The sequence below is a fragment of the Psittacula echo genome (genome assembly GCF_963264785.1).
Source record: "Psittacula echo genome assembly, chromosome: 1".
In the NCBI taxonomy this organism is placed as follows: domain Eukaryota; kingdom Metazoa; phylum Chordata; class Aves; order Psittaciformes; family Psittacidae; genus Psittacula; species Psittacula echo.
Genome location: NC_137735.1, coordinates 118,400,703 through 118,425,556, shown reverse-complemented (window position 1 = coordinate 118,425,556; position 24,854 = coordinate 118,400,703). Strand labels below are relative to the sequence as shown.

General features: G+C 38.8%; 2 protein-coding genes across 2 annotated transcripts in view; both read right to left on the bottom strand.

The window, feature by feature from the left end:
* POC1B (POC1 centriolar protein B) overlaps positions 1-24,279 on the bottom strand; it is a gene marked incomplete at its 5' end in the record, with an annotated part of 49,372 nt that extends 25,093 nt beyond the window's left edge. Inside the window, 11 exon segments of the mRNA XM_080612932.1 lie at positions 1,401-1,484; positions 8,041-8,193; positions 12,091-12,159; positions 12,874-13,007; positions 13,358-13,473; positions 14,436-14,543; positions 15,842-16,021; positions 16,411-16,582; positions 23,883-23,967; positions 24,161-24,220; positions 24,223-24,279. Of these exon segments, the coding sequence (XP_080469058.1) occupies positions 1,401-1,484; positions 8,041-8,193; positions 12,091-12,159; positions 12,874-13,007; positions 13,358-13,473; positions 14,436-14,543; positions 15,842-16,021; positions 16,411-16,582; positions 23,883-23,967; positions 24,161-24,220; positions 24,223-24,279 (1,218 nt within the window).
* Positions 21,630-23,381, bottom strand: GALNT4 (polypeptide N-acetylgalactosaminyltransferase 4; the record flags this gene model as incomplete). Its single annotated transcript, XM_080612919.1, has 1 exon — positions 21,630-23,381. The coding sequence occupies one exon, from the start codon at positions 23,379-23,381 to the stop codon at positions 21,630-21,632; it is 1,752 nt and encodes a 583-aa protein (XP_080469045.1).
* Positions 24,280-24,854: the final 575 nt, after the last annotated feature.

Genomic DNA, 24,854 nt, shown 5'->3' with positions numbered 1-24,854 from the left:
GAACAGAAGATAATGAAAGAAAAAGGAGGTAGCAATTACTGACACAGTCAAAAGGCATGAATTTTGAAGCAACATTCTTGTAATGAAAACTGCAAAGCCAGCCAGCCATCAAAAGGATGTTGTCTCTTGTGGGTCAAGTTATTTGTACTACAAGTTCTGGACACAAAGTTTTATAAATTGCTCTCTTAACAAAAGAATTAATGAAGGAGATAAAAATGACTGGCAAATTTATAGATATGTAATAGAGAATTACAGGATAACCGTACATTTAATTCTGTCATCAGTATTAAGATCAGGAAGTATTTTAACATGATAAGTAGCCAATAAATTATATCCCCTGCAATCCACTATCTGTCAAGCCTACTAAAGAGATTTCTGTAAGTCTAAGAAAATTCTCTCAAAAGAAATTTGCAAGGAACCACATTTTCATTGTGCAAACACGACATGACAACTGCTAAACCTCAAAATACATGAAGTTATCTCTCAAATAAAAGTGATTATATAATTATTTGTGTTGAAGAAAAGCTTTCTCATAGACAGCAACCTCTGCATCATAATCTTTGAGAATTTTATGAAGTACCTTCACAACATACATTTTCATAAAGCATTCACGACAAAATAGAATTGCAGAATCTATGCCTGCTGCCTATTCATATGTATTAACCCTTCAGCCACACAAACTCTTGTTTATGGTAACTAAAATTGCTCAAGATACAATTTATATCTTCACAGGAACAGACTCAAAGCTAGAAGAAAAATTCTCATTTTAACCTAATTCTAGAACAGTGCATCTTTCAGATTTCATACCAGGAGAACATATTTCTCCTCCTACGAAACTACCGTTAAAACATTGCCTTCTTTTCCTCCCACATGCCATACCAATGTCATATGAAGAGCTAACACTAGAAGGATCTAATCCTTTGATTCTGTCTTAAAAATGTTTTTTTCTCTCCTGAAAAACTACTAGATACCTTAAAAGGAGAAAAAATAAAACATCATCTTTGGAATATTATTATCAATGAGACAACTATTCTTTAGGTTTCCCATTATTTGAAGATAATGGGAAGAGAGACAGAATTGCAAAAAGTGTTTGAGAATAAGCCACAAATTTTAACAGTAATGCCTAGATATAATTAGCATGGGTTTATAATTAGAATTTCTGCTTATTTTATGGGTAAAATGACTAGTATAACATGAAACCTTTGCTATTACACCATCTTCTGGTCAGCCTTGGGAACTGTGACAGAAAGCTTAAACTGAGAAGTTAGGATACTGAGCTCTGAAGAGTTGACAATTGTTAAAAAATGTATTTTGTTTATACAGATAGGAAGAGCACACATCCAATAACATTTTAGTTTAAGCTATACCATATCTTCCCCCTCCTCCAGAAAGCAACTTACCGGGGTACTGAAAGATGAAGAGGAACTAATCTCGATGACAGGCGGATCAACTGCTTGTGTATTACTCACAAAGGTAGGGTTGACCTGTTGAAAACGAGTTACAAACATTGTTATTATTTCAGCACTTGTAGATAAAGGGAAATAAGACTGAAATAAAAAGGACTACTTGTTACATTAAGGCACCACTGTTCACTAAGGACTGGAAACAGGCTTTAAAATTTGTAAAACTAAAGGTTTTCCCTCAAGCTATGTAAAATACCCTCATATAATAAAGATAACTCAGATGCACATTTATTAAAGAAATATAATTTATACTTCATAAGCATCCATCACCCAAAACTAACTCAGGAGACTCCTACCGCAAGAGGTACGAGCATTAAGAAGTTTAGTTGTATGACAAATCAATAAAAATGAAGTGACAAATACCAGTTTGAAGTGGATTTACTAAGACAACTAAGCAAAAACCTGCCCAAGGCTGAAGCCATGCAATTAACAGAGTGGTCAATGATGCTGCTGAAATACTGAACAACAGGAAGTATTCAAATTCCCAACTCTGTCACTTCCAGATGTTTCTGAAAGCTTTTTCCACATGCACAACAACTATAAGGGCTCCTGAAAGTCACCTTTGAGTTTTACTTTCCAGTATCAATCACTTGCGGGTATAGTTACAGGCTGTCTTTCTTATCCCTTCCAACCACCAGGACTGTTCTCAGCGAAGTGATGTACTGCCCTGGGTAATGACCTGAGAGTTGCCTTCTAGCAATGATGCTCAATTAGCTTGTTACAATCCAAGGACAGACGAAGCCCTCTGCTTGTGGAGGCTGCTATATACAGCTATGCAGCACTCCTTTCTTTGTTATAGTGGTCCTCTGCCTGCTGTAGTTTATTTAGGGCACATCCTCACTCATGGTCTCATACTGTAGCTTATAAATCCCACTACCATTCAGCCTGAGCTATGGTCAATGTGGTTGCAGCCACTCTGGCTCAGTAGCACATAGGAAGGTGTGCACCAAGCCAGCCCAAGAGCCTGAGTTGCCTTACTGGTGTGGGTATATCATCAGCACCAAAGCTGAAAGTGAGCTGAGCACACACTAAGCAGCCCAGATCAATCAGTTTCCAACTCACACTCAAGTTCCACAAATCATCTATCACAACCAAACAGATTGTTGACATGCTTATTTCTTATGTGCCAGCTCCGATTGCCAAAATAGCTTGAAAAAAAACCCTGTTGCGGAAAACAGGTAGAAGGTAACACTGAAATCTGTGATAAGTTAACGGGCCAAACACAAATCATGCTGTTCCTAAAAACACAGGAAAAACTGCTTTATACTGTGATAGTGTCAGAGGCTGATCAATCAGATATGTCATCACAACATCTGCCATTTTGACATCCTTCTATCACAGTTGGACTACTCACTTATTGCTGGTTATAGGAGTTAATCTATAACTTTAGCCATATTTTGTTAATGTCCTTTCCTGAAAGTGAAACATTAACATAGGAGACAATAAAGTTTGAGAAAGCTGCTGCTTTCATTTATCTGATGATTTCACTAAAGTATCAGAATATCACCCCTATAAATTTTTTTTATGTACATCACTACCATAGTATTATCTAGGTGTATCGCAGCCTAATACATTTGCCCTCTCAGCATGATGAGGAATTTGAGGAATATTTCTCAGTATGGAAATTTTATTCTTGTTATTTTACGAACTGACAAAATTGACAGAGGGACTAGATGACTTTCAAATAACCAAGAAGTTTGGTGTAGTAAAAAGAAATGAACTTTTCTCTTTTCAACCTTTTATCAGTAATCCAACAGTGGCCTTACCAGACAGCATTAATTCCAACCTTGAAAGTGAAAAAAATAAAGCTTACCTTTATTGTCACTTACCTAGTGACAGGGCTATATTTGAGTTGCTGAAAGTTCACTGGATACAAGAGCTGTTTTATTTTGTAATTTCAAAGAGAAGGTACCTACCACTTCAGCTGAAGACTGTCAAAACTCTGGCTCAGCCAAAGCTGCTCACTCAGTAACAGCTTCAGTGCTATTTCCACAAGCAAAAATCCCTGATGCTAAGGTTCATACACCAAACATACTTGGAAACTTAACTTTAAAAAACAAGAAAGAAAACACAGAACACTAATAGGCAAGGTAGAGGGAATTGTCACGTATTAAAGGCTTTTGGAAACACTCTTTCAAAGCATTCCTTTAATTACCTAGTAAACTTATATATAAGTATTTTTGTTATCTTCTTCCAATATGATGCTATAATTAGCACATTTTGATACACACAAGAAAATACATTTGAAGAAAGGTTTCTACAGATCCTTTCATGTAAGGAATTACAGCTTTCTAAAGACTGAAGTAGAGCAAAATCAAAATGTATCATTTAAAGAAAAAGTGAGAGGCAGGAATTAGGATCCCTGCTTAGGACAGAAAACTAGGGGAGGAACAAAAGAAGCAGGCCCAAGCAAGGATGTGATTCTCAGCAACAGGCTTTAAGTAAATTTTTATGCCCCTACAGATATACCTCTATTGATTTTAATAAAGTATATCCAACCTCACACACCCCCTTCACTTTACTTTTATAACGTATTTCATAAAACGTTGCAGTTAGATCAAAAACCTAAGAACTAATAAAATTAAAAAATGAAGTTTTAAATGATTCACACAAAGTATTTCCTAGGAAAGTGATGTATCTTGCTGTGAAATAGTCTTTCCAAACATATCAAGATAAATTTAGCTTTTAATTTGATTAAACACCATTCCTTGTGCTAGACAGGGGCCTTCAAGACAAGCAAGCCGTATACTCTTATTTCTACTGCCACCTAGTGTATATTTGGATTTCCTTCCTCTAAAAAAATATTTACAACTGAAATCACGATTTTAAGATGAAACTAAATCAAAAGTAGCTTTTCGTGCTCAAGATAGAAACTCTACACATCTTTATATGTTCAAACATCAATGCTATGTTTTTAAAGGAAACTTATTTCTACCTTCCATCAGCTTTAAAGATGTCTCTAGCGGATGAAAGATGTACAAACACAGGAAATACAGAAATACAGCTGGCATGAAGTGGAATGCATTTCTTTTGGTATACTGCACTAAAACCGCATTACTGAATAAATACATACATTATTTTCAAATACCTCCTAAAACTCCCTGTTTCAAAGGCAGACAATGACTGGGATTTATTTCAGCTAAATTTAGACATACTGCCAAACACCTTTTCTGAGCTGGTCACCTAAGATTAACTCTATGGTCAATGAAAAAAAGTAGGCACCTTAAGAGAACAAGTCACTTACTTATATTTCTAAACTGTCTGAATAATTGTAATAATTTTAAGCTTTAAACCTGTACTTAGTTGAATACTCAAGAATCACATTGATCAGTGCAACTGGGGAACACCTGTAAAGATTCATAAGTCAAGAACATGACAGTGAGTTAAAATTCAGGCTACAGCTGGTCTCACGAGGAGGAGATACAAGTAAGGAATTTCTTATAAAAGTTAATTATGCTTCAAAATGCAGACAGGGAGAGAGAAAAAAAAACAGAGAAGGTATCTGAAATATTACTGGCTCTGTGTATAGCTTTGAAGAATGAACAGGAGAAGTTTTGAGAAAAGGTGAGAGTACACTGAAGCTCCATGCTTCAGTCACAGCCCTGAAGACAAAATACCAGGTGATAGAATCATAGAATCATAGAACAGTTAGGGTTGGAAAGGACCTTAAGATCATCTAGTTCCAACCCTCCTGCCATGGGCAGGGACATCTCACACTAAACCATGCCACCCAAGGCCTCATCCAACCTGGCCTTGAACACTGCCAAGGATGGAGCACTCACAGCCTCCCTGGATAACCCATTCCAGTGCCTCACCACCCTCACAGTAAAGAATTTCTTCGTTATATCTGTAATTCTTACTGCCCTTTTGCAAGCTGTTTTGTTCAAAGCAACATTTCCAATTGGCAATATGTGAAAGCACTACTACTGTCTCTCTGAACCCAGCTGAATAAAGTCTGAGCAAAGCCGGCTCCATTTTGTGTATACTGTTTTCCCAGAATCAAGACCTGGAATAGCAGGGACCTTGCCACATTTAGGCAAGCAGGTGTAGAGAATCAGTAACTATCCAAAAGCAGTAAGAAACCTGAAGAGGCATGAAACATTAGGAATTAAAAAAGCATAGACAGAATCACTTCCCTCGAGTTCTGCCTGTACATCTGCTGAACCTCTTTCATTCTACCACTCTGAATTTTTTCCTAAGGCAATCCATCTTCATTCCTGCTATAAAGGTGATTGAGCTTAACCAGCTCAGCATAACTCAGGGCAATGTATTATAGCAAACCTCAAGTGTCTCGATGACATTGTAATGGCTTGTAGCAAACTTTAAAAGGTCACATATACTTTCAAATATGCCATATTTGAAACGCCTCCTCTGCCTGCCTGTAACTCTTGCATATGTTACTGAGTCTCTTAAAACAGTTACTTCAGTTTAGTTAAGATCAACCATCTTCCCCTGTTCGTCATGAAAAAGAGAATAAACAGAAAGCAAGCAGTCCTGCATTTTCTCTGAAGTGTAGAGAAGATAACAGGAAAAACTGTGTCATTTCAGTTGCTGCACTGTAATGGAATAGATCACCCAGAGCGACTGGGGAATCTGCATCCCTCTTCAAGGCACCCTAACTAGACATGCTTATTTGAGACCAAGATACCCTACAGGAAATGTGATGTTAATAGAAAACTAAACACAGCAGCCTTTTTTAAAAAATCCTGAAATCAGACTTGAAAATATACCACAAGTGTCCAAAACTTTGCTATGACAAGTGACAAAACCAGGAAGCCCTTTCACTACTACAGCAGCTAATTCTGAAGCCTATAAACTGCTACAAAGGTTACAGCCATGAAGAAACACAGACATTAAAGTGAAATCTGTTAAAGCTCACTGATAAATAATTTCTTGACCTTCAACTATCAAGTTTTCTTTATGTGCCCTTTCAGTATTGGTAATGAGGTGCTTCCTAGCCTTAGTTTAACTTTAGCCAGAATTCATTAATGCTTTTCCAGAGCTTCTCAATTAACCTGGGACCAGGGACAAGAACAGAAAATATCTGGAAAATTGCTTAGAAAACATTCGTATCTTTGGCAATCATCTGAACACCAGAGGTCTGGAAAAGCTGATCTGAAAAGAAAGCAACAAACCCTGCAGCTACAAACTACTGTCGTTTTTTAGCATGTGTTGTAAGTGGTTGCAGTTTGAACATGTCGTGAAGCAAACTGTTGATGTAGCAAGAGTAGTTTAAATCTGCTGGCAGATTAAGTCTGTTCTAGCAGTGATCACCTATACTGAAGGCTGCTAACCAGTAAACTTAACTTCATTCATTGACCTTACAACGGTCTGACACAGAGGTTCATGAAGCTTGTCATACATGCAGTTGTCCTGCTCTTCTTCTGACCAAAATGCTAATCATCAGAAAGCTTCACATCCAACTTGACAACAGAATCAGACACATGAGAATAGTTAAGTGATAGAATCTATCAGGGTTCCCCTCCTCCACAGAAATATTTTCAAACTTTATACTACTCGTATTGCATATATTCATATTGCACACAGACAAGAAATAAAGAAAAAAGCTCAGTATCCTCAAATCTCAATGTTTTAAGTCTGAGCAGGAAACAAAATGCCATTGCAGAAATATCTGCATTTTATGTGAACAAATCCAGGTAATTGTGAATGTCTGTAGTACTCTCTTGATGTATGACAAAACCCCAACAGTTCCTAGATTTATATCAGACACAGCTCTTGAACATCAGAGGCACCTGGCAAATATCAAAGAAGAGGTAAAAGTATAGGTAATCACCATGCAGAAGCTAGCCAGATCTACTAAGAACAGTCACAAGTTCATCCCTGGGGTTTTAGCACAAACAATGGTATTACCTAAGGCACACTACTGTTTACCTACTTAGTACAGCTTCCAGGCAACCCAACAAACACAGGATTTTCCAAATACTGACACAGAATATTTGACATTTCACTTTGGTTTCCCAATTCCCGATACTTTCAAGGGTTACTGGTAGGAGGTTTGACAGTAAAGTAGCCAAAGAATTAAATTATAAGGAATCAGACTATACAGTGACATAACATAACACTACTAGCAGAGAAAGGCCTTCTAAACTTTTACATAGATATCAAGATCTTCTCACAATACATAAAGGTCTTGGTAAGAGAGCCAACTTCTGATAATCAAGTATTTGACTTTCAGTAATAATACCACCTTGTCCCGCTTGTATTTCGAGTAGTATCTTAGAGGCTCAAAAATTCAGGTATCTTCACGGGTATCTTCTACAACAGTTGCCATGTTACTTCAGGAACCAGACTATCAGCTATGTTTCGTTTAAATTAGATGCAGAGTACAGACTTACACAAGAAGCATGAAAGGAATTCACCAGGATAAATCTGACAGCATCAGCTAGCCTAGTAACTTATGTATCCACATTAAGGTTATGTGTAATACTTTGGAGGCAACCATAACAACAAAAAGCTCTCTGGTATACACAGAACATATTTAACTATAAATATGTTTATTTAGATAGTGTTTACAAAAGCTTCTGGTTTCCTGTATTTGAGTACTTATTGCACTTACCTCAACTGACAGAATTTTTTCACCATGGAGATGAGGTGACCTTGGGTAAATATCAAGAAGATGAGGAGGATCATCAAGATTTGTCCTTCTAATATGATGTTTAAGAACTTCTTTATAATCCCAAGAGTCAAAGTTGGTTTTCCATAGTAATACCTGTAAGGAGCCGTCATATTAGTAACTACTTGAAACCTATTCAATGACCAAAACATAACTATTCAGTGAAGTCTGTTATTACTGATAGATGACAACATCAGAATGAGCCTGCTATCATCATGTAGTCTATCTTTACTACAACACAGGCAGCTCTCCAGAGTATCCTGTGCTTCAAGTCTAACAAATTTAGTTTAATTTATTTAAATATATATATCTAAAAGATGTCTCAATGCTCACAAAACAAAGCAAACTTCTGTCCCACAGAACTGTACAAGTTATTTTTTTTTGCCAAATCAAGGGATCATAGACTATCAATTTTCTTTCCACTTTAAAGAATTGCATGTCAAACAAGAAAGTTTGAGGGCGTAAGAGAAATGATAGAGTTCCATACAACTCTAAAGCACTTGGTTCCAGTGTTCTAGCAAAAGGAATCTGTTTTCTCAATGTTGTCCAATTACATTCAAGGTAGAAACAACATACAGCAGTCAGATATGTCCAGTGCAGTTCAAAACACTTAAAAGATGGCAGTTTACAAAAGTGTTGATTTTTATAGCTACTCCCTAAATTACAGGGGACAAATGCGGGACCATAATGAGACTTAAAACTGTCCATCCAAAAATATTTTTGACAATCATTACAAATATTTTTCAAAAATTAATAAACTAGACATAAGCAACAAAAATCACAGATTTGTCACAGAAATTCCAAGTGACTAAATCATATTCTTAATATATTCCTAAGTAGTTCCATTGTTACAAGTTCATTTCAGGTTCAACATTTTCATGACTCTTGAGTGGAGGACCCTAAATATGCACTGCGAGATGCAGTGCACCTATAAAAATTGGCCCAAACTATCTCAGACATTAGCACCAGTGAAAGTAGGATGCATGGATCTCAGTACAAACTATTCAAACCTGCCTCAGAGCCTGGAACAGTTAGGTGTTAGGTTAGTTCATTCACAGCAGCTCACTGTGCTGTAAGAGAGGTCCCAGCTTCTCTCACTCCTCAGCTGTGTAGTTCCACTACCTCCATCACCCAGTCCACCATAAAGTTATTCACATTTTTATGTGGATTTACCCCATTTTTTTCAGGCTAACTTTCTGCTGGTTTAGCAATTAGAACTTTCCTCAGCACTGACTGTAAACAAGGGTATAGGCAGCTATAGGCAGGTAGGAACTTTCATCAGTGGGGAACAGTTGAGCTGCTAGAGCTCTAAATGTTTCATTTTGCTCTAAAGTGGAAGACCATGCCATTGCAGCTTCATCATTACAGATAACAAAATTAGCAGGAGTAAAAACTGCACAGAAACATCTGTATGTACCTTGAGTATCTCAAGTGCAACATAAACAGTGTAAAAGTAACTGTGCACAACCCTACAAAAATAGCTATCCCATAAGGAAGTATTTCCCTTTATGTAAAGGCAGTCATCAGACACAGTAAGTTGCCTCTTCTATATAGTAAGAGCTGAATTAACAGCACAGGCTACTACCTTCCAAAGGAATAGGTGTAACTTTGCTCTTTAACTTAAAAGTAAAAGGTTTTATGCCTTCCATGGGAGCAGGTAAATGAAATAATTTGTTTTGTGCACATACAGCCAAGAAGTGTGATGAACATGAACTTCAGAGCTCTACATGTTTGAGTTTTTCTGATTGAGGAAAGAAGCAAACAGGAAGAAACAGTGCTTGTTTCAAATACTTAACATGCTTCTGAGCAAAGCTTTCAGCTGGCTCTGCACCAACCAGAAAGAAAACTTGAAACTAGAAGCAGAGATACTGGTTTTCCTTCTTTCATGAGTAACAACAGATTTTATCTGTTGTTTGAAAATGTAACAGTCTTCAAATAATAGCTCAATTCTATCACAGCGAGTTGAGAAAAAAATCCCATAACTATTTTCTTGGCAGACTTGGGAGAGGACTGTGCATGGGTTGGCAAAAGAAGTATGTTTGTGGAGTACACATGTGCATACACCAATAGAAAATTGACACTGAGGAATAAAGTACTTATGTTTACTATATATAAAAATATACACGTAGATAGTTACCACATAACGGCTAGCACTGCACATTTTAAAACTTACAATACAAAATTACGACAACAGTTACAGCAAAATAAGCAGCCCTCTCCCACTGGAACGTTCACAGGAAAATGAGGCAAAACTTCAACAGATAAAAACATGCCTTTCTGTAAGGTAAATAAAACCAAGATCCATTATTAGACCTTCTAGACCTGGCTACTTTTTTAATTCAACATTTACTTTAATAAAGCACTTCCTGATGAAACTAGATCTTCCCTCTCATGCATTCAGCATGAAACCATTATACTGAACTGCTGAGAAATGCAAGTCATCTTACAGATTTTGCGCTATAATACCCACTCACCCCAAGATCCCACATACCACCCATGCCACCAGCTTTACAGCATGGAGTCAGAGCAGGAGAAAAGCAATGACATGACTCCACTGAACATGCATGTCATTCAGGGGATTCCAAATTCAAAGGAACCTTGCAGTAAGACAGGCACTCCTAGGGTACATTGGCATTTATTTCAGAGATTGAGTAAGGCTTAATACTGTAGGTCCCTTCCATCATCATAGCTTCTCAAATGGATCTTCTGTCATGTGGCCTAAGTTTAATACACGCACTTACCTTCCTCCCAAGTATAATTGTCATAATACTAATTGTCATAAAACTCAAACATGAGTATTCATGAGAAGTAAGGTAAGCAATTCAAGATTACCTAGGAATCAAAGCTTCTTTCTGAAACTGAAAAATTCTCATTAAAACCAAAAAACCCACCAAAAAACCAACCAAAACCCTTTGGTACAGAAAATAAAAAGATCAGACTAGCGGCTCAAGGAGTAAATACCTTTCCTCCATTCTTGGTATTTTTTTCTGCTTGTAAAATTAATATTGGAAGTTTGCTAATGTTTTCGCTTTTTCAATAACTGCAAGTTTTGGCACTGCTTCTTACTAACACTTTGTGATAGAAAGCAATTTTATTTTTTTTTTATTTGAGTGCTTTCAGGTCATTCTAGAAAGTGTGCTGCCTGAAACGACAAGTAAAAACCAGAAACAGACTGTATTCTAATGATAATAAAGTTTTTAGTTGAAAAGTATTTATTATATCTCAAGACTGTCTCTGTCACTAGCTGAAACATATTTCAAACTCCACAAAACAGAATATAAACATGACGTATGGTAAATTCAGAAGATTTTCATTTCTACAGTGTGGCTTTTAGCTTTTTGTAACAGGAAACAATGAAAAAGATAACTAATATTAAAAAACATTTCAGACTGAAACTCTAAGCCTTTGGCTACAAAAGTTTTTTCTCTTTGGGGACTGTAAAGACCTGAGATGATTTCAAGCTTGATAGTATCTTTGTAATTATGAAATTTATCACGGCAGATGAAGATTAGTTGTATGATTTGCTGTTTAACTTTTGTTTTAAATACTCAAACAACTCTTCCCTGTATGAAATCAAATACTTTGCTAATTTGCATTAGTGAAACCACAAAGCCAACAGTTTTCCGAATTCTAGCACAGTTTTTCTGGTAGTACAACTTAATACTTACAATTACAGAGTAGTGACTTTAAAAGAAGTAAAAACCTAATGGAGAGAGTAGGTTTTAATACTAGTTGCAACACAACTACTTTGCTGACACTGAATTGTGACACTTCAAATATTTCTGTTTAAAAATCACTCCTTTATTTTAATATATAGAACTATTCAGTATTATGGTCATCTCATCATAACATCCACTTGGAAGTCTATATAACACACTGCTAGACAGAATACAGGTCAGCATGCTGTAATTAGCATGGTACTGTGACATACTACATTTAACTCTCACCCACCATAACAAACATTACAACAATTAAAGAGACAATACCACAAACCTGAGCATCTGCTCCACCTGAGGCAAATTTTTCACCTTTTTTTGAAAAAGCCACAGAAAGTACAGGTCCCTGAAAAAAAAAAATCCGTACACAGTAAAGTTATGCTATTTCTGTAATCATGGTATTTTGATGCAATGAGAAAAAGATTTATGCCATTATCTAATATAAATAAATTTTTCAATTTTAATAAAGGAGCAATCTAATTGGAGTGAAATTTTTGCAAAACAACTTGACCGAAGAGTTGCTATTGCCTACCTTTGAAAGATGCTGTATTACAATTACTACAATCAATACTAAGAAAATAGTGGCATTTTCCTTAGATTTTATGCTTTAACTCTGCAATGAGTTATCAACTATATATTACTCAATGTGTTTCCGTATCAAAAGTAGAGTTTTGCATTAAGAAGAAAGGGAGAAAACATCTGCTATTCTTCATAAAACTTTTTTCGATAAGTCTCCCTGTTCTTAGCGCTGTTTTTCAATAGACAACAACTACTGTGCCAAATAATTGATTTTGACAATCAAGAATTCAGAATGCAATATATTCCTTAACATTAAGCATGCATAAAATATTGACAGATTAACTGCACAGTCATAGGTAAAACCGATGCATTTCCTTATGCACTTGTGATTAAGGCGTATTAATACAACTCTACGCTGTCCACTGAAGCTTATCTGCAAAGTGCAGGATACAAGACACCATGGCATAAGTGTTACCTTCCCTTTGAAAAGTTACCAAATAATCTATTAAGGTCTCCATTTAAATAGGATTATTGAGTATACCTTGTGTCCATGAAGAGTGTAAATAAGTCTCCCTTCTAACACGTCCAAAATCTTAAGGGTACCATCATCAGAAGCAGTGACGAGATAGTTACCAGAAGGATGGAATGATACACAGTTAACTCCTGCTCTGTGAACTAATTTACAGAAGACAATATTCAAAGACTGTAGATGCCTACTAACAGGAAATGTAGACTTTATTTCTTTGCTCTTTTCTACTTCCCAAAGAGGAAACTAGTTAATTTAAGGGAAAAACAACCAAAGTGCTGGGGCATAGCACTCTCCAAAGTAATTGATTAGTTCTGTTCTAAGAATTAAGAGAATCACTACAAAGGAATAATCACAATTCAAACTGGATTTTTAGGGTTGCCAGACTACAAAAAGATTATTTACAATATGACTTGTTTCTCTACGTTCCCCATTAAGGAATGAGATTGTATAATGTAAATAAATCAAATTTAATTGCACAGAGCTCCATTGTTTTTACCTTTATAATGCTGCAGGAGCTTGTTCATTCGAATATCCCACAGTCTCACCGCATGATTGGAACCAGCAGAAGCTATACACGTACCACTTGGGTTGAAATCCACAAAATTTGCAAATCTAAATACAATTAACAAAAACAGATTAATTGCATGTTTCCATAGAAATATTGTGGGGGGGGAACGGTGTATATACATATGCACACATACATATATAACTTTTATTTATATATATATACACACACACGCATACACACCCCCCACAGTATTAACACTGGTTGCCACAGATTTGTGTGGAATCAAATAAGGTATTTTAAGCAACTGAAATAAGCATAAGGAAACAAGATGTGCATGATAAATCAGACTGTATAATCTGGCTTTTGTTAAAAAGATAGTATAACCATTCTGACTCAAATTTTCACAGATTGTGTTGGAGTACAAAGCTCCTAGAAGGAAGTGCTGCAAAGGGTTTGTAAGCAAAAAGGAAAATAATTTTGCCTAAGAACAGAATATCTAGCTATAATAATCTTTTAGACTAGAAAAAAAGATAGACAATTTTCTGCAGCTCTTTGTTCATGAGAAGGCAGCCATGAAATAGAGAAGTAAATATAAAAGACTTATATTCCATTGCCTTTGTTAATTAAAACTCTGGCTCCAAGATGCTTAAGAAAACTACAGATAAGTAAAAGCAATTATTTTCTAAACCTAAATAAGGCAGGTCACTGAAGCTAATCTAACACTGTTTCCATCAACAAGTGAAGAATTCTAAACTTCTCTTCTTGTTGATGCACCCAGTATCAAAAAGCATTATGAAAACAAAGCAAAACCATGAAAACCTTCAAAAATCCAAGAACAATCTGACTTCTCTCTGGCTTATTTCTTGACTATTGGAAAACAGCTGGGGAAATGCAACCAGTTAAACTCTTTAGAAAAATGTGATATGAATTATTTTAGTTTACATGAGTGGCAGAAATTTGATCTATTTTCAGACATAACATATATAGATGTTGACATCACAAAACATGAACTAAATCCCATGAAAATTACACCCTTTCATTTCTCCTTTTTGCTAGTAACACTTACCCTTCATAATCTAAGAGGCTCTCAATGCAAGTTTTATTTCTTGTATCCCAGATCTTAACAGATTTGTCCTCACTGCAAGATGCTATTAGTCTTCCATCAGGTGAAAATCTGGAGCATACAAGCGTGTACATTACTACACAACTGATACAACCTAGATTAGAATTAGAGACATAAGTTCCAGAACACCAGAATCAAGAAAGCCCATTTGGAATCAAAATGTGCAACATTTAAAGGACATTTGAATTTCTCATATTTCGCATGGAGTAAAAAAACCGAAAACAAAAGCTTCCCTCCCTTACTCCTCCCCCCTTCATTTCACAATCAACTACAGTTAAAAACAGAGCCATAAGCAGGGAGGGGTGGGTGGGCTGTAGAGGGGAGTGGGTAACAGCAGCCTAAGAATCTTACTTCAGATGCAAAGAGATTATTATAGAAAACCAAAGGCAAAAAGACAAAGAGGACACAGTAGAACCTTGTGTTCCAATTTTAACCTACATACACATTCCCCTGTGAGTTCTCTCTGGTCTTACAAACTATCAGCAAAACATTCATGATTATTCCTAGACTAGCAGACTAGGTCTTTAAACAAGAAAATCAATTTGTATTAATTTCACCAACCATTATTATTTCTTATAGACAGCAACTGCACAAGGACATTACAATACAGTTCAAGAACTTTTACATCCAATTTCCTAGCACTTTTATTTTAATTTTAAACAATCTGATACTTCAGAACTTCGTAGGGCTCTGCACTTCACTAGTGTTACATTTCTCAAGATGCTCAAATCAGGCCTCTCCTAGCTGCAGATTTTCCACTAATATGGAGGGGAAAAGAAATCAAATTCAAAGAACAATCTTTTCTTGTCTTTGAAGAGCTGCCCTGCCTTTAAACAGAGTGCAAATCTCAACTTGCAGTACAAAGGCCATTTATTTTACCTTTTCCAATTACGTAAGCTTAACTCATTTTGACTCATGACCATTCCTTTATACTGCTATGTTCCAAGAAAAGTTGAGAAAACCCCTACTGTGCATAATACATCTAAAAACAAGTGAATCTGTGAAATGAGTTAGTACAGCACAGAAGCATACAAGACTGCAGAAAGACAGGATACAGACTAAAAATGAATATGGAAGACCTTATTTGTCCATTAAAGTGAAAGAATTAACACCCAGCAACAGATTTAATATGTAGACATATTAACACATACAGCAAGCTTTCAGACTTCAACCAGGAGATATAAATCTAACACATGTGTGCCTACAGTTGACTTATTTAAATGTCATTATTAGGGATAAATCATCATTTATCATTCACAGATTTTTCTTCTCTTAGTTCTGTCCTTGGAAATAAAACCCCTTTGCTAGTAGTTCTGCTTCTCTACAAAGAGGATAAAAACAACACTTACTTGGCACAGCAAACCCAGTGAGTGTGTTGGAATAGAGAAAACAAAAGGCATGGATGGCGAACACTCCATATTTTTATTGATTTATCATTGGATGCTGAAACTAGAAAGTGGCCATCCTGAGAGAAGCTCACACTGCGAACAGATGCTGTATGACCTTTCAGTACTGATGATTCTCCATGACTAGTGGGGGAAAAAAAACAAAACCCAAGACACAAAACACAATTATACTGAACTGACTGAAACCCCATAAAACCCAAAGTTAACACATTGGCATCTTATGCAAATGAAAACCAATGTATACAGCTTTAATCTTAGTTCTGCCCATATTTTTGCCTTATTTGAATATTAATTATTAGAATAACAGACAAAGTAATTGTATGACCAATTTTGGAGAACGGTGCAATTCACTAGCAACATTAACCTCCATACTTGCTTATGCTCCCTAATGTCTGTTTCCATCAAAGCCCAAGGATGCGGGAAGGAGATAGAAACTTTTCTTGGGTAAAGAGTCAATTATTCATATCGCACATTAATGAAACACATAGCCAGCATTGCCTAGTTATACTCACATGCAAGGAATCCATAGTCTGACAGTACGATCCCGAGAAGCGGAAGCAAGTAGCTGCCCATCTGGCGAGTACTGTACGCTGGTCACTGCTTCTGCATGGCCTACAAATTTGTAAGCTCTGCATTGTGCCTTCAGCTTCCACACCATAAGAAACCTATCCAAAGAGGAGGTAGCTGGCAAGAAATTAAAGATACTATAAGTCTACTCACTCTTAATAGAAAAATCAGGGCTAATGCCTATGGATTTGGAATACCCAGTGAACTGACTGGGTATTAAGGGAGGAAGCAGTTATTGTGTTGTAATAGATAGTTGTCCAAAGTAGCAGCCAGGCAGCCAGCAATGCCAACACCAGGCTTTTGGAGGGATATCAGAAGACAGGGAGGAGTAAACGACAATCCTGAACAAGTAACTCTCCCATATATTAGGCAAACTGGCTTACAAGTACTCTAAAGATATAGAACAAAAAAAATACAAAGCAGAACATCATGCACATGTCATTAAGTATGAATCCAGATTTAGCATTACTAAATATTAAGAACAAATTCTTCAGTGATCTCCCTTTGATCTCCAAAATGGAATTTGTTTCAAGCATCAAACATTTAACTTTGAAAAGACAAGCCAACTTAAATTCAAGATATCATTTCTAACGCTACAGATTTCTATACAGAAATGAATATCCAAATTCTATAATCCTATTTTAGTATCAATTTTTTATAGTAACATTTGTCTATTTCAAAACACAATATAAAGTTGTCAGTCTAATAATAGAAATTTTTCAGTCATTGTAGAGGTGGACCATGCCATCTGCATTTGAGAAGGCAGGCATAGCTTTTACCAGAACTTGATCATTTTCAGGAAACTATAAGCAGCAATAACAATGAGCAGCTCAATTAAACTGACAAGTGTGATATTTCTACACCCCTATTATCTTCATCTGTGCTAAGTGCTAGCATGCAGGACAAGGGAAAACATGGGATTCTCACTCCTACCCCTGTTATAAAATCCCTACACCTAGTACAGAAATGGATGCAGAAGAAGAACAGTAACCTCCAGGAAGTTGAAGAGGACGTTAAAATGATGGCTTTTTCTCTTCCCACCCTCTTTCAGGCACCAACCCTTTATGCATCTTTCTCCCTTTGAGTTCATGTTGTCCATGCATTTAAATGTTCAAAAGGAGTAGAACAAGGACCATCCAGAGCAGATTACACATGAGGTCTTACAGCAATGCAGATCAGACTCAGTTGATGAGCTGCCAGTGCCTGCTAAGTATGCCACCAACCTACAGTCCGACTTTCAATTACCAGACCACCAGTAAATGGTCCACAGCAGATCTCCAGGGCTAATTTAAAGTACTGGAATTGAAACAAAAGGAACACCGGTTCAGAAGAATTTCATTAGGATGGGCCGTACCACAAATAGGTCTGTTGCACTTGCTCCTCGGAGAAACCACAACATAACCAGAACCAAGTTTAGAGGTGAAAAACAAAATTTGTCTTTGCTGTAGTAATGAAAATATTTGATCAACTCCAAAACATAACTAGAAAGCAAGCTGAAAATTCACACTGAGCTGACTCCAATTTAAAATGTAATCTAGTTTATAAATTAAGTGCCTTTCTCCCCGCCCCCCTTTCTTAAAGTCAGCTCTTTCTGTACACACCCAAGTATAGCTGACACACCAGTAGCTAATTTGCTTTTCTGGTGATGAGTCATAACAGAATTGAACACCAAAGAATAGCCTTAGCCTTATGCAAAGGCCAAGTTTACACATGGCTTTGCCGCAGTTCTCTAAACAGATATCTGGGCTTTGTATATGCCATGAAAAAAAAAAAAAATTATGGTATTTGCAGTGAAACAAAGTTCAATTTATAAGTTGTGAATATTGATGGCATACACTTTGACATGTACACATGTACATATGAAGACTCAAGTTGCCACAATACGGAATTACCATTACACTCCCATTCCTCACAATGCCACAGTATTGACTATAGGAAAGTTGTGCACAGATCAGAAGAGACATACTCAGCCAGGCTTTAACAGCTAAATATACCTCTTGGTCTCCTTTTTTCATACCAAAATACTGAGACACCCCAATTTAATTAACTCGGTGCAAGAATTACAGGTCAGATGCAGTACAGGACTGTGTACATGATGTATGTGTGTGAATATTCAACCACCACCACCACCAATCCAAAACACACATTTAACAGGAACTCCGCAAATCTCAGTGTGATAAGGTGTAACATCCCAGTACAAACACATTTATAAGAAATTTGCAAGATTTCCTACTTGGAGGAAAACAATTACTAATTGAACCTCTGTCAAAGGAGTCAATCTGGAATACTAAGCACAGTGGACTAATTACAAGGAACTTTTAATAACTCCTATAACTTCAAGTTCATGGCAATTTCTATTGTATGCTGAATGTACTTACACAGGTGGAAGAGAACTGAAAAGAGTCAGCATGCTAGCCAACATTTAATTATCATTCTGAGTTTTATTTATTTTTTTCAAAAGAAACTCCAAACCCCTCCCATATTTATTCAGTGTTAAGTTTACATTCAATTTCTTTTAAGTCACTTAAAATCAGTAGTTTAAAATATATACAAGTGTTTCCCAAATTTTAAAAGTCTAACAGAATAGAAAATCTTTCACAGTTTCAGATTTTCCAGAAATCTGTACACATGTAAAACAATTGGATCAGAGCATTTCTGTAGAATTGCTGAAGCTCAGTTCAGAACTAATGGAACTTGAAATGTTAAGGTCAAAAGGCAGATTTACTTAGAATTATTGCTTAAATAGTTAAGGAACACTTTGAATGTCAGTTGTTACATGAAAGTAGCTCTTCATATGAAATGTAGTTTTTGCCAAGTGCTAAAAAAGTTAATTGTATAAACATTGCATAGTTTATATTCACACCATTTAATTACTTTCATCTGAGGAAACATGGACTGCACATACGACTTATGCTCTACCATGTAGGAGAACCCGGGCCTTTTTCCTGTGATGTCTATCATGAGTGTACACTCTATCATGAGTGTAACAGTCTACAGCAAGCTTTTCACAAAAGCGCATAGTTTATGTCATTTATTGCCCCCAGTACATAATGACTGGCGGCCTTTTAAAATTTGATAAATGGTTCGTATCTTGTAGGTCCACAAAAGAATTCCTTGCTACAGAGCGGAATGGAATCTTTCAGGAATGTCTCCCTTATACAGCAAAGAGATTCCCTTAAAAAAAGAAAAAAAAAAAAAAAAAAAAGACTGCAAGTAACCTCCTAAAAATAAGTTATCAACTTAAAAAGCTCATGCCACACAGTGGAGAGCATTTTTTTTACCAAGATTCAATGCTACATCCCCACCTCTAAATTTTCTTCTTGTTCTCCTTCTACCTTAGCCTGCTTTCACCCAAACCTCTCAACTCTTTAAAACCATCTGAATTTACTCCTGCTTTACTCTTTTTGGAAAATTTTCACTTATTCTATGTCTCACTTCTCCCTTTTAACCCTTCTACCTACTAAGATCTGCAGCAAATGCACACCTACTACCTTCCTTGAGTATTCAGATTCTTTATGCTTACTAGCTCAAGTTCCTACCTACCAGTCCTATGTCAAGAGCTGTTACACTGTGGCTACTGAAGAACATTAATCACTTCAGTGAAAACTAATCAAAAAAGCTGGAATGCCCAAAATATTAAGATGTTCAACTTGAATCACATAAAGCTAAAACAGATACTAACACAAGATTTTTTTTTCTCGAAGTACACAACATATCAATTCCATCTACTGACTATAATCACTCAAAACAGATTAGTGACACAATTCAAGAACCAACATTCCTCAAAAGTCAGCGTAACAGGATACAGAAAACATTCTAAATAAGTTGTTCTTTGAACCACCGAACTGACAAATCTTGGTCTGCTTCAAGCTGCCCTTTGTCTTTTCAACTCCCCTCATTTCAGGAACTCCAGCTTCCCAACCTCACCCAAGGTCTTCCATGGTACTATTGCAATTAGAAAGAGGTGGCATATGCTGCATTATTTCAAAACTCCACCTAAGGCTGATGCCAAAATACACAACATAAAACAAAAACACCCAAGTTTTCCTCTGTCTCCTTCCTCTACCCCACTAACAGACAAAAAAAGTATACATGGTACAGTAATAGAATCATAAAATAATTAAGGATTTAAAAGGACCTTAAAGAACATCTAGTTTCAACCCCCCTGCCATGGGCAGGGACACCTTCCACTAGACCAGGTTGCTCAAAGCCCAGTCCAATCTTAGTCACATAAGCTATGTGTCCCTAGGATGCCAGGCTTAACACAGGAAAGCTTACACAGAGGCACCATAAATGTTAAATATATAGCCAAGAAACAGCAGTAGCTAATGCAATTCTGTGCTTGTTTTCTTTTGTTACCTTTAGACAGAATTCTTCTTTGCAGTCATCCCTATTTCTTCCCATTTGTAGTACCACCAGCATGTCCTTGGTTCCGCTGCTACCACACTTTTCTCTATATGTTTTCCAGAATAGGCACACGACTGCAAAGCAATGTCAAAGCCCATCTACTAAAAAAGCCTTCCTTTTCTTCATTGCAATATAGCTAGCGGTCACTCTGAAACCCTTAAGAGTATGTAGATTCACAGAAAACTGCAGGATACAAAAAAGGCTCAAGAGTCAACTTTCCACATCAATGTTGGTTCAATCACATGCTACTGTAGCATTACTTAGGGTGTTAGACACATATATTATCATGTATCTGCAACATAGGTCAGTTAATTCCACCGCAAAAACCTGAACTTTTACTTCTGGTAAGTAAAGATTCTTTACTTTCATGTAACATTAAACCTACAAGGTAATGTGCATAATTTTTTTTAAGAATTAAAATCCCTCCTCAGTCCACTCAAAAGCCTTTGTTTTACCATAATCAAGCCAGATCAAAGTAAGAAAATAATAGATCAAAATTTCACAAAAACAAAAGGCATTAGATCTGTATTCAGTGATTTAGAAACTAAACCCCAGTATTTACTTCTGCTTTCCATACCGTTCACCACAAAAAATACAGTTTCTACACCACTACAAATGCATCTGAAGACATTCAGATGTGAAGTTCAGTTATGAAGTCATAACTGTATACCTTGGAATACAACCAAAATTGCTATCTGCTCACACACATAAAACCCCTGGAGATTACAGTCCATTCAATTTGTACTCCCAGCAGTGATTATTTCTCAAATTTCCAAATCTGATTTTTATCTGCAGCATTACAAGTTCTCATTTGCACATCAGCACGCCCCTCAGTCGTACGATAAGCAGTAAGGCACTTTCCTGAATGAGGATGATAAATAGTCCCATCTTCTTTGAAATGCCATATAATAATTTCTGGGACAGGAGATCCATCTTTTGGGCAGTTTCTCATGCCTATGAAGTCTTCATGCTCAGGGACTTCAGCACATAGCTCAGTTACAGAGTTAAATCTAATCTCCTTATTTGATGTGTATTCAAAAAATTGATTGCCTCCCTGACCATGACATCCAAAGAGAGAAAGGTGAGCCCCAGTAGGATTATGTTCTGGTAAGACATAGTCAAGGCATTCTGAAGCTATTCCCGTGCTGCGGATAGCACCATGCCAGCCAGGACGATCTTCTGGTACATGCAACTCAGCAAATACGTTCTTTAAATACCAGTTAAAACTCTTGCATTTCAAACGCTCTCTTAGTATCTTTCTTTCAGAAATATCCCCATAGTTTTCTTTTCTTGCTGAAGGGTTTCTGTTGTAGAAGTGCTCTTTGTACTCATCCATCCACACCTCAGCAGCACGTGCTGTGTTCTGAAGGAAATTTGGTCTAGCATAGGGTGCACGCTTTGGAAACACATGACCTACGTGGGAGCACGGATGAATTTCCAACATGCCCCCACACTGCCAAACCCTAAATGACAATTCTAAGTTCTCCCCTCCCCAAACATCCATTCCTGTATCGTAGGTACCCAGGTACTCAAAATACTTCTTGCTGACAGCAAACAAACCACCAGCCATAGTTGGGGATCTGATTGGGTCAGTTTCAGATTTGCGCCTGAGACGCTCATGTTTAGGTACTGAGTGCCACTGGAATGTCAGCCGCCAGTCAAACCCCCCAATCATGGGCTCTGCCGTCTGCATGTAGTATTCAAATGTTTTCCAGTCAATGGTGTCAATGACAGGACAAACAATAACAGTCTCGTTCTCAGCAATCCTCTCGAGCAGTGGTTCCAGCCAGCCGGACACACATTCACAGTGACAGTCTAGAAACGTGAGGACATCACCAGTTGCAAAGGTAGCGCCAATTAAGCGTGCACGAACCAATCCTTCTCGTTTGTTAGTTCTTATTAAACGGACTCTTTTCAGAGTGCTTATGTATTTTTCAAGTTCAGTCTTCAAATACACCTTATCACTCAAGTCATCCACCAGTATAATCTCTTTTAGAAGCACTGAAGGTGACGTTTCAAGAACACTATGTATTGTCCGCAGCAACGTTGACCAGGCTTCATTGTAAAAAGCGATTATAACAGATGTTGTGGGCAGTTTTCTGTAGTTGTAAAACTTGGTTTTACACCCACTCAGCCGATTATCTTCAATGTGCCGGTGGAGAGAGATTTTATCGCTCAAATAAATATTAATTGCATACTTCTCAATCAGATCGTCTTCCTGTTTCTTTTCCTCAGGACTCAGCTGCAGGCGAGAAGGCTTGCCCCATTCTCCTGGGGCATAAGGCTCAGGCGCGGATTTGTCATAAACCGGGCGAGCCAAATCCACAGCTTCTTCTGCTCTGTCAGAAAAGCGCCTCTCCCATTTCCCTTTGGTGATGCTCTCCCCGGCGAGAGAAGCACCGAAGGAAGAAACCGACAGCTCCACCACAAAGTAAGCGATCATCAAGAAGCCGAAAAACACGCAGCTTTTGTGGACCCACGTCCATCTTCTCGCCAGACGGATCCTCATGGTAGGTGATTAACAGCAGCTCCTAGCAGAGAGGAGCTCCGTGAACTAGCGCCGGCTCCCCGCCGCGCCCCCAGGACGGAGCAGGCTGCAGGCTCCTGCAGCTCCGCGCTCCTCCCTCCTTCGCAGACCGTCCCTCCGCTGCCGGGCCCACAGCTTTCCCGGCGGACCCCGGCGGGAGCGGGATAGCAGCTGCTGCAGCGGCACGAAGCAACCCCCCGCCCCTCCGGGCTCGGGCTCGGCCCTCCCCTCACTTACTTCCTCCTCCTCCTCCTCTCTCGCCGCGGGACAAACCCCTCCTCCCGCCTTGTGGTTTGCTCTAAAACTTGTCGCTTAAGGAAGGGGCAGAGACTCCTCGGCCCGCCCGGCCGGCGCGGGAGCCCGCCCCGCCTCCCCGCCCGGAACTGCCCGGCGGCTCCGTGCTGGAAGGAGGGGGAGAAGGAGGAAGGAGAGAGCGAACCGCTCCGCTCTGAAAGCTAAACAGCGCCCGGTCCCCGCACTCACCCAGCCCCGCGGCGTCCGCGTTGAAGGCGACGCCCGTCACCGCCGCTCCGTGGCCTCGGAGGGGCCGGATCAAGACGGGGTCCTCCTGGGGAGAGGGTGCGTACTGTCAGCCTCCGGGAGGGGAATGACATAGACCACCCCCTCGGGAGCCGTTAGAGTCGCGCATGCAGCAAAAGCGGGGCGGCGAGCTGACCCCGAGCCCTCAGCGCTCCCACCGCCGGGGCGAGGGGCGCCGGGCGACACCCGAGGACCGCCCGTGCCCGGGACCGAGCCCTTACCAGTGCGGAGGCCATGAGCGGAGTGGGGCGCCGCCGCAACGGCAGTGCCGGCGCTAGCGGCACGGCAACCCGTCAAACGCCCCGCGCTCCAGGCGCGGCCGGCAGAGCCCCGAGTTCATCCGCCCCGCCAATGCCGCGTCCTTCGAGCCGCCCATTCGCAGGGCGCCCCGCTCGGGGCGGGGCCGCACATCGCGGGGTAGGTGCTCGGCTCCCTCTTAAAGGCGTAGGGCCGCGGCATGACCTCCGCGGGGCAGGGCTGCTTGAGGCGCTGCCCCGGCCATGGTGGTGTGCGTTGTGCTTGCGGCCTCTTACTGCGGCTTAGCTGGAGGCAAACATGAAGAAGCAAAGCTTTCAAAGCTAGTGGTGGTCTGGCCCGTGTTACCTCGGTTTTGTGACTTACGAGAGGCTTCACTTCATCATGAGGAGGAACTTCCGTGAGCACTGGAACAGGCTGCCCGGGGGAGTTGTGGAGTCTCCCTCTCTGGAGCCGTTGAAAACCTGCCTGGATGAGTTCCTGCGTAGCCTGCTGTAGGCGGCCCTGCCTTGGCAAGGGGTTGGACCAGATGATCTCCAGAGGTCCCTTCCTGCCCTAATGATGCTGTGGTTCTGTGAAATGGATGCAGGATAGCTCTAGCACCTCAGACTGATTGTGTATTAAACCAGCTTAGGTAGTTTGCCTCTTTGTCTTTTTTTG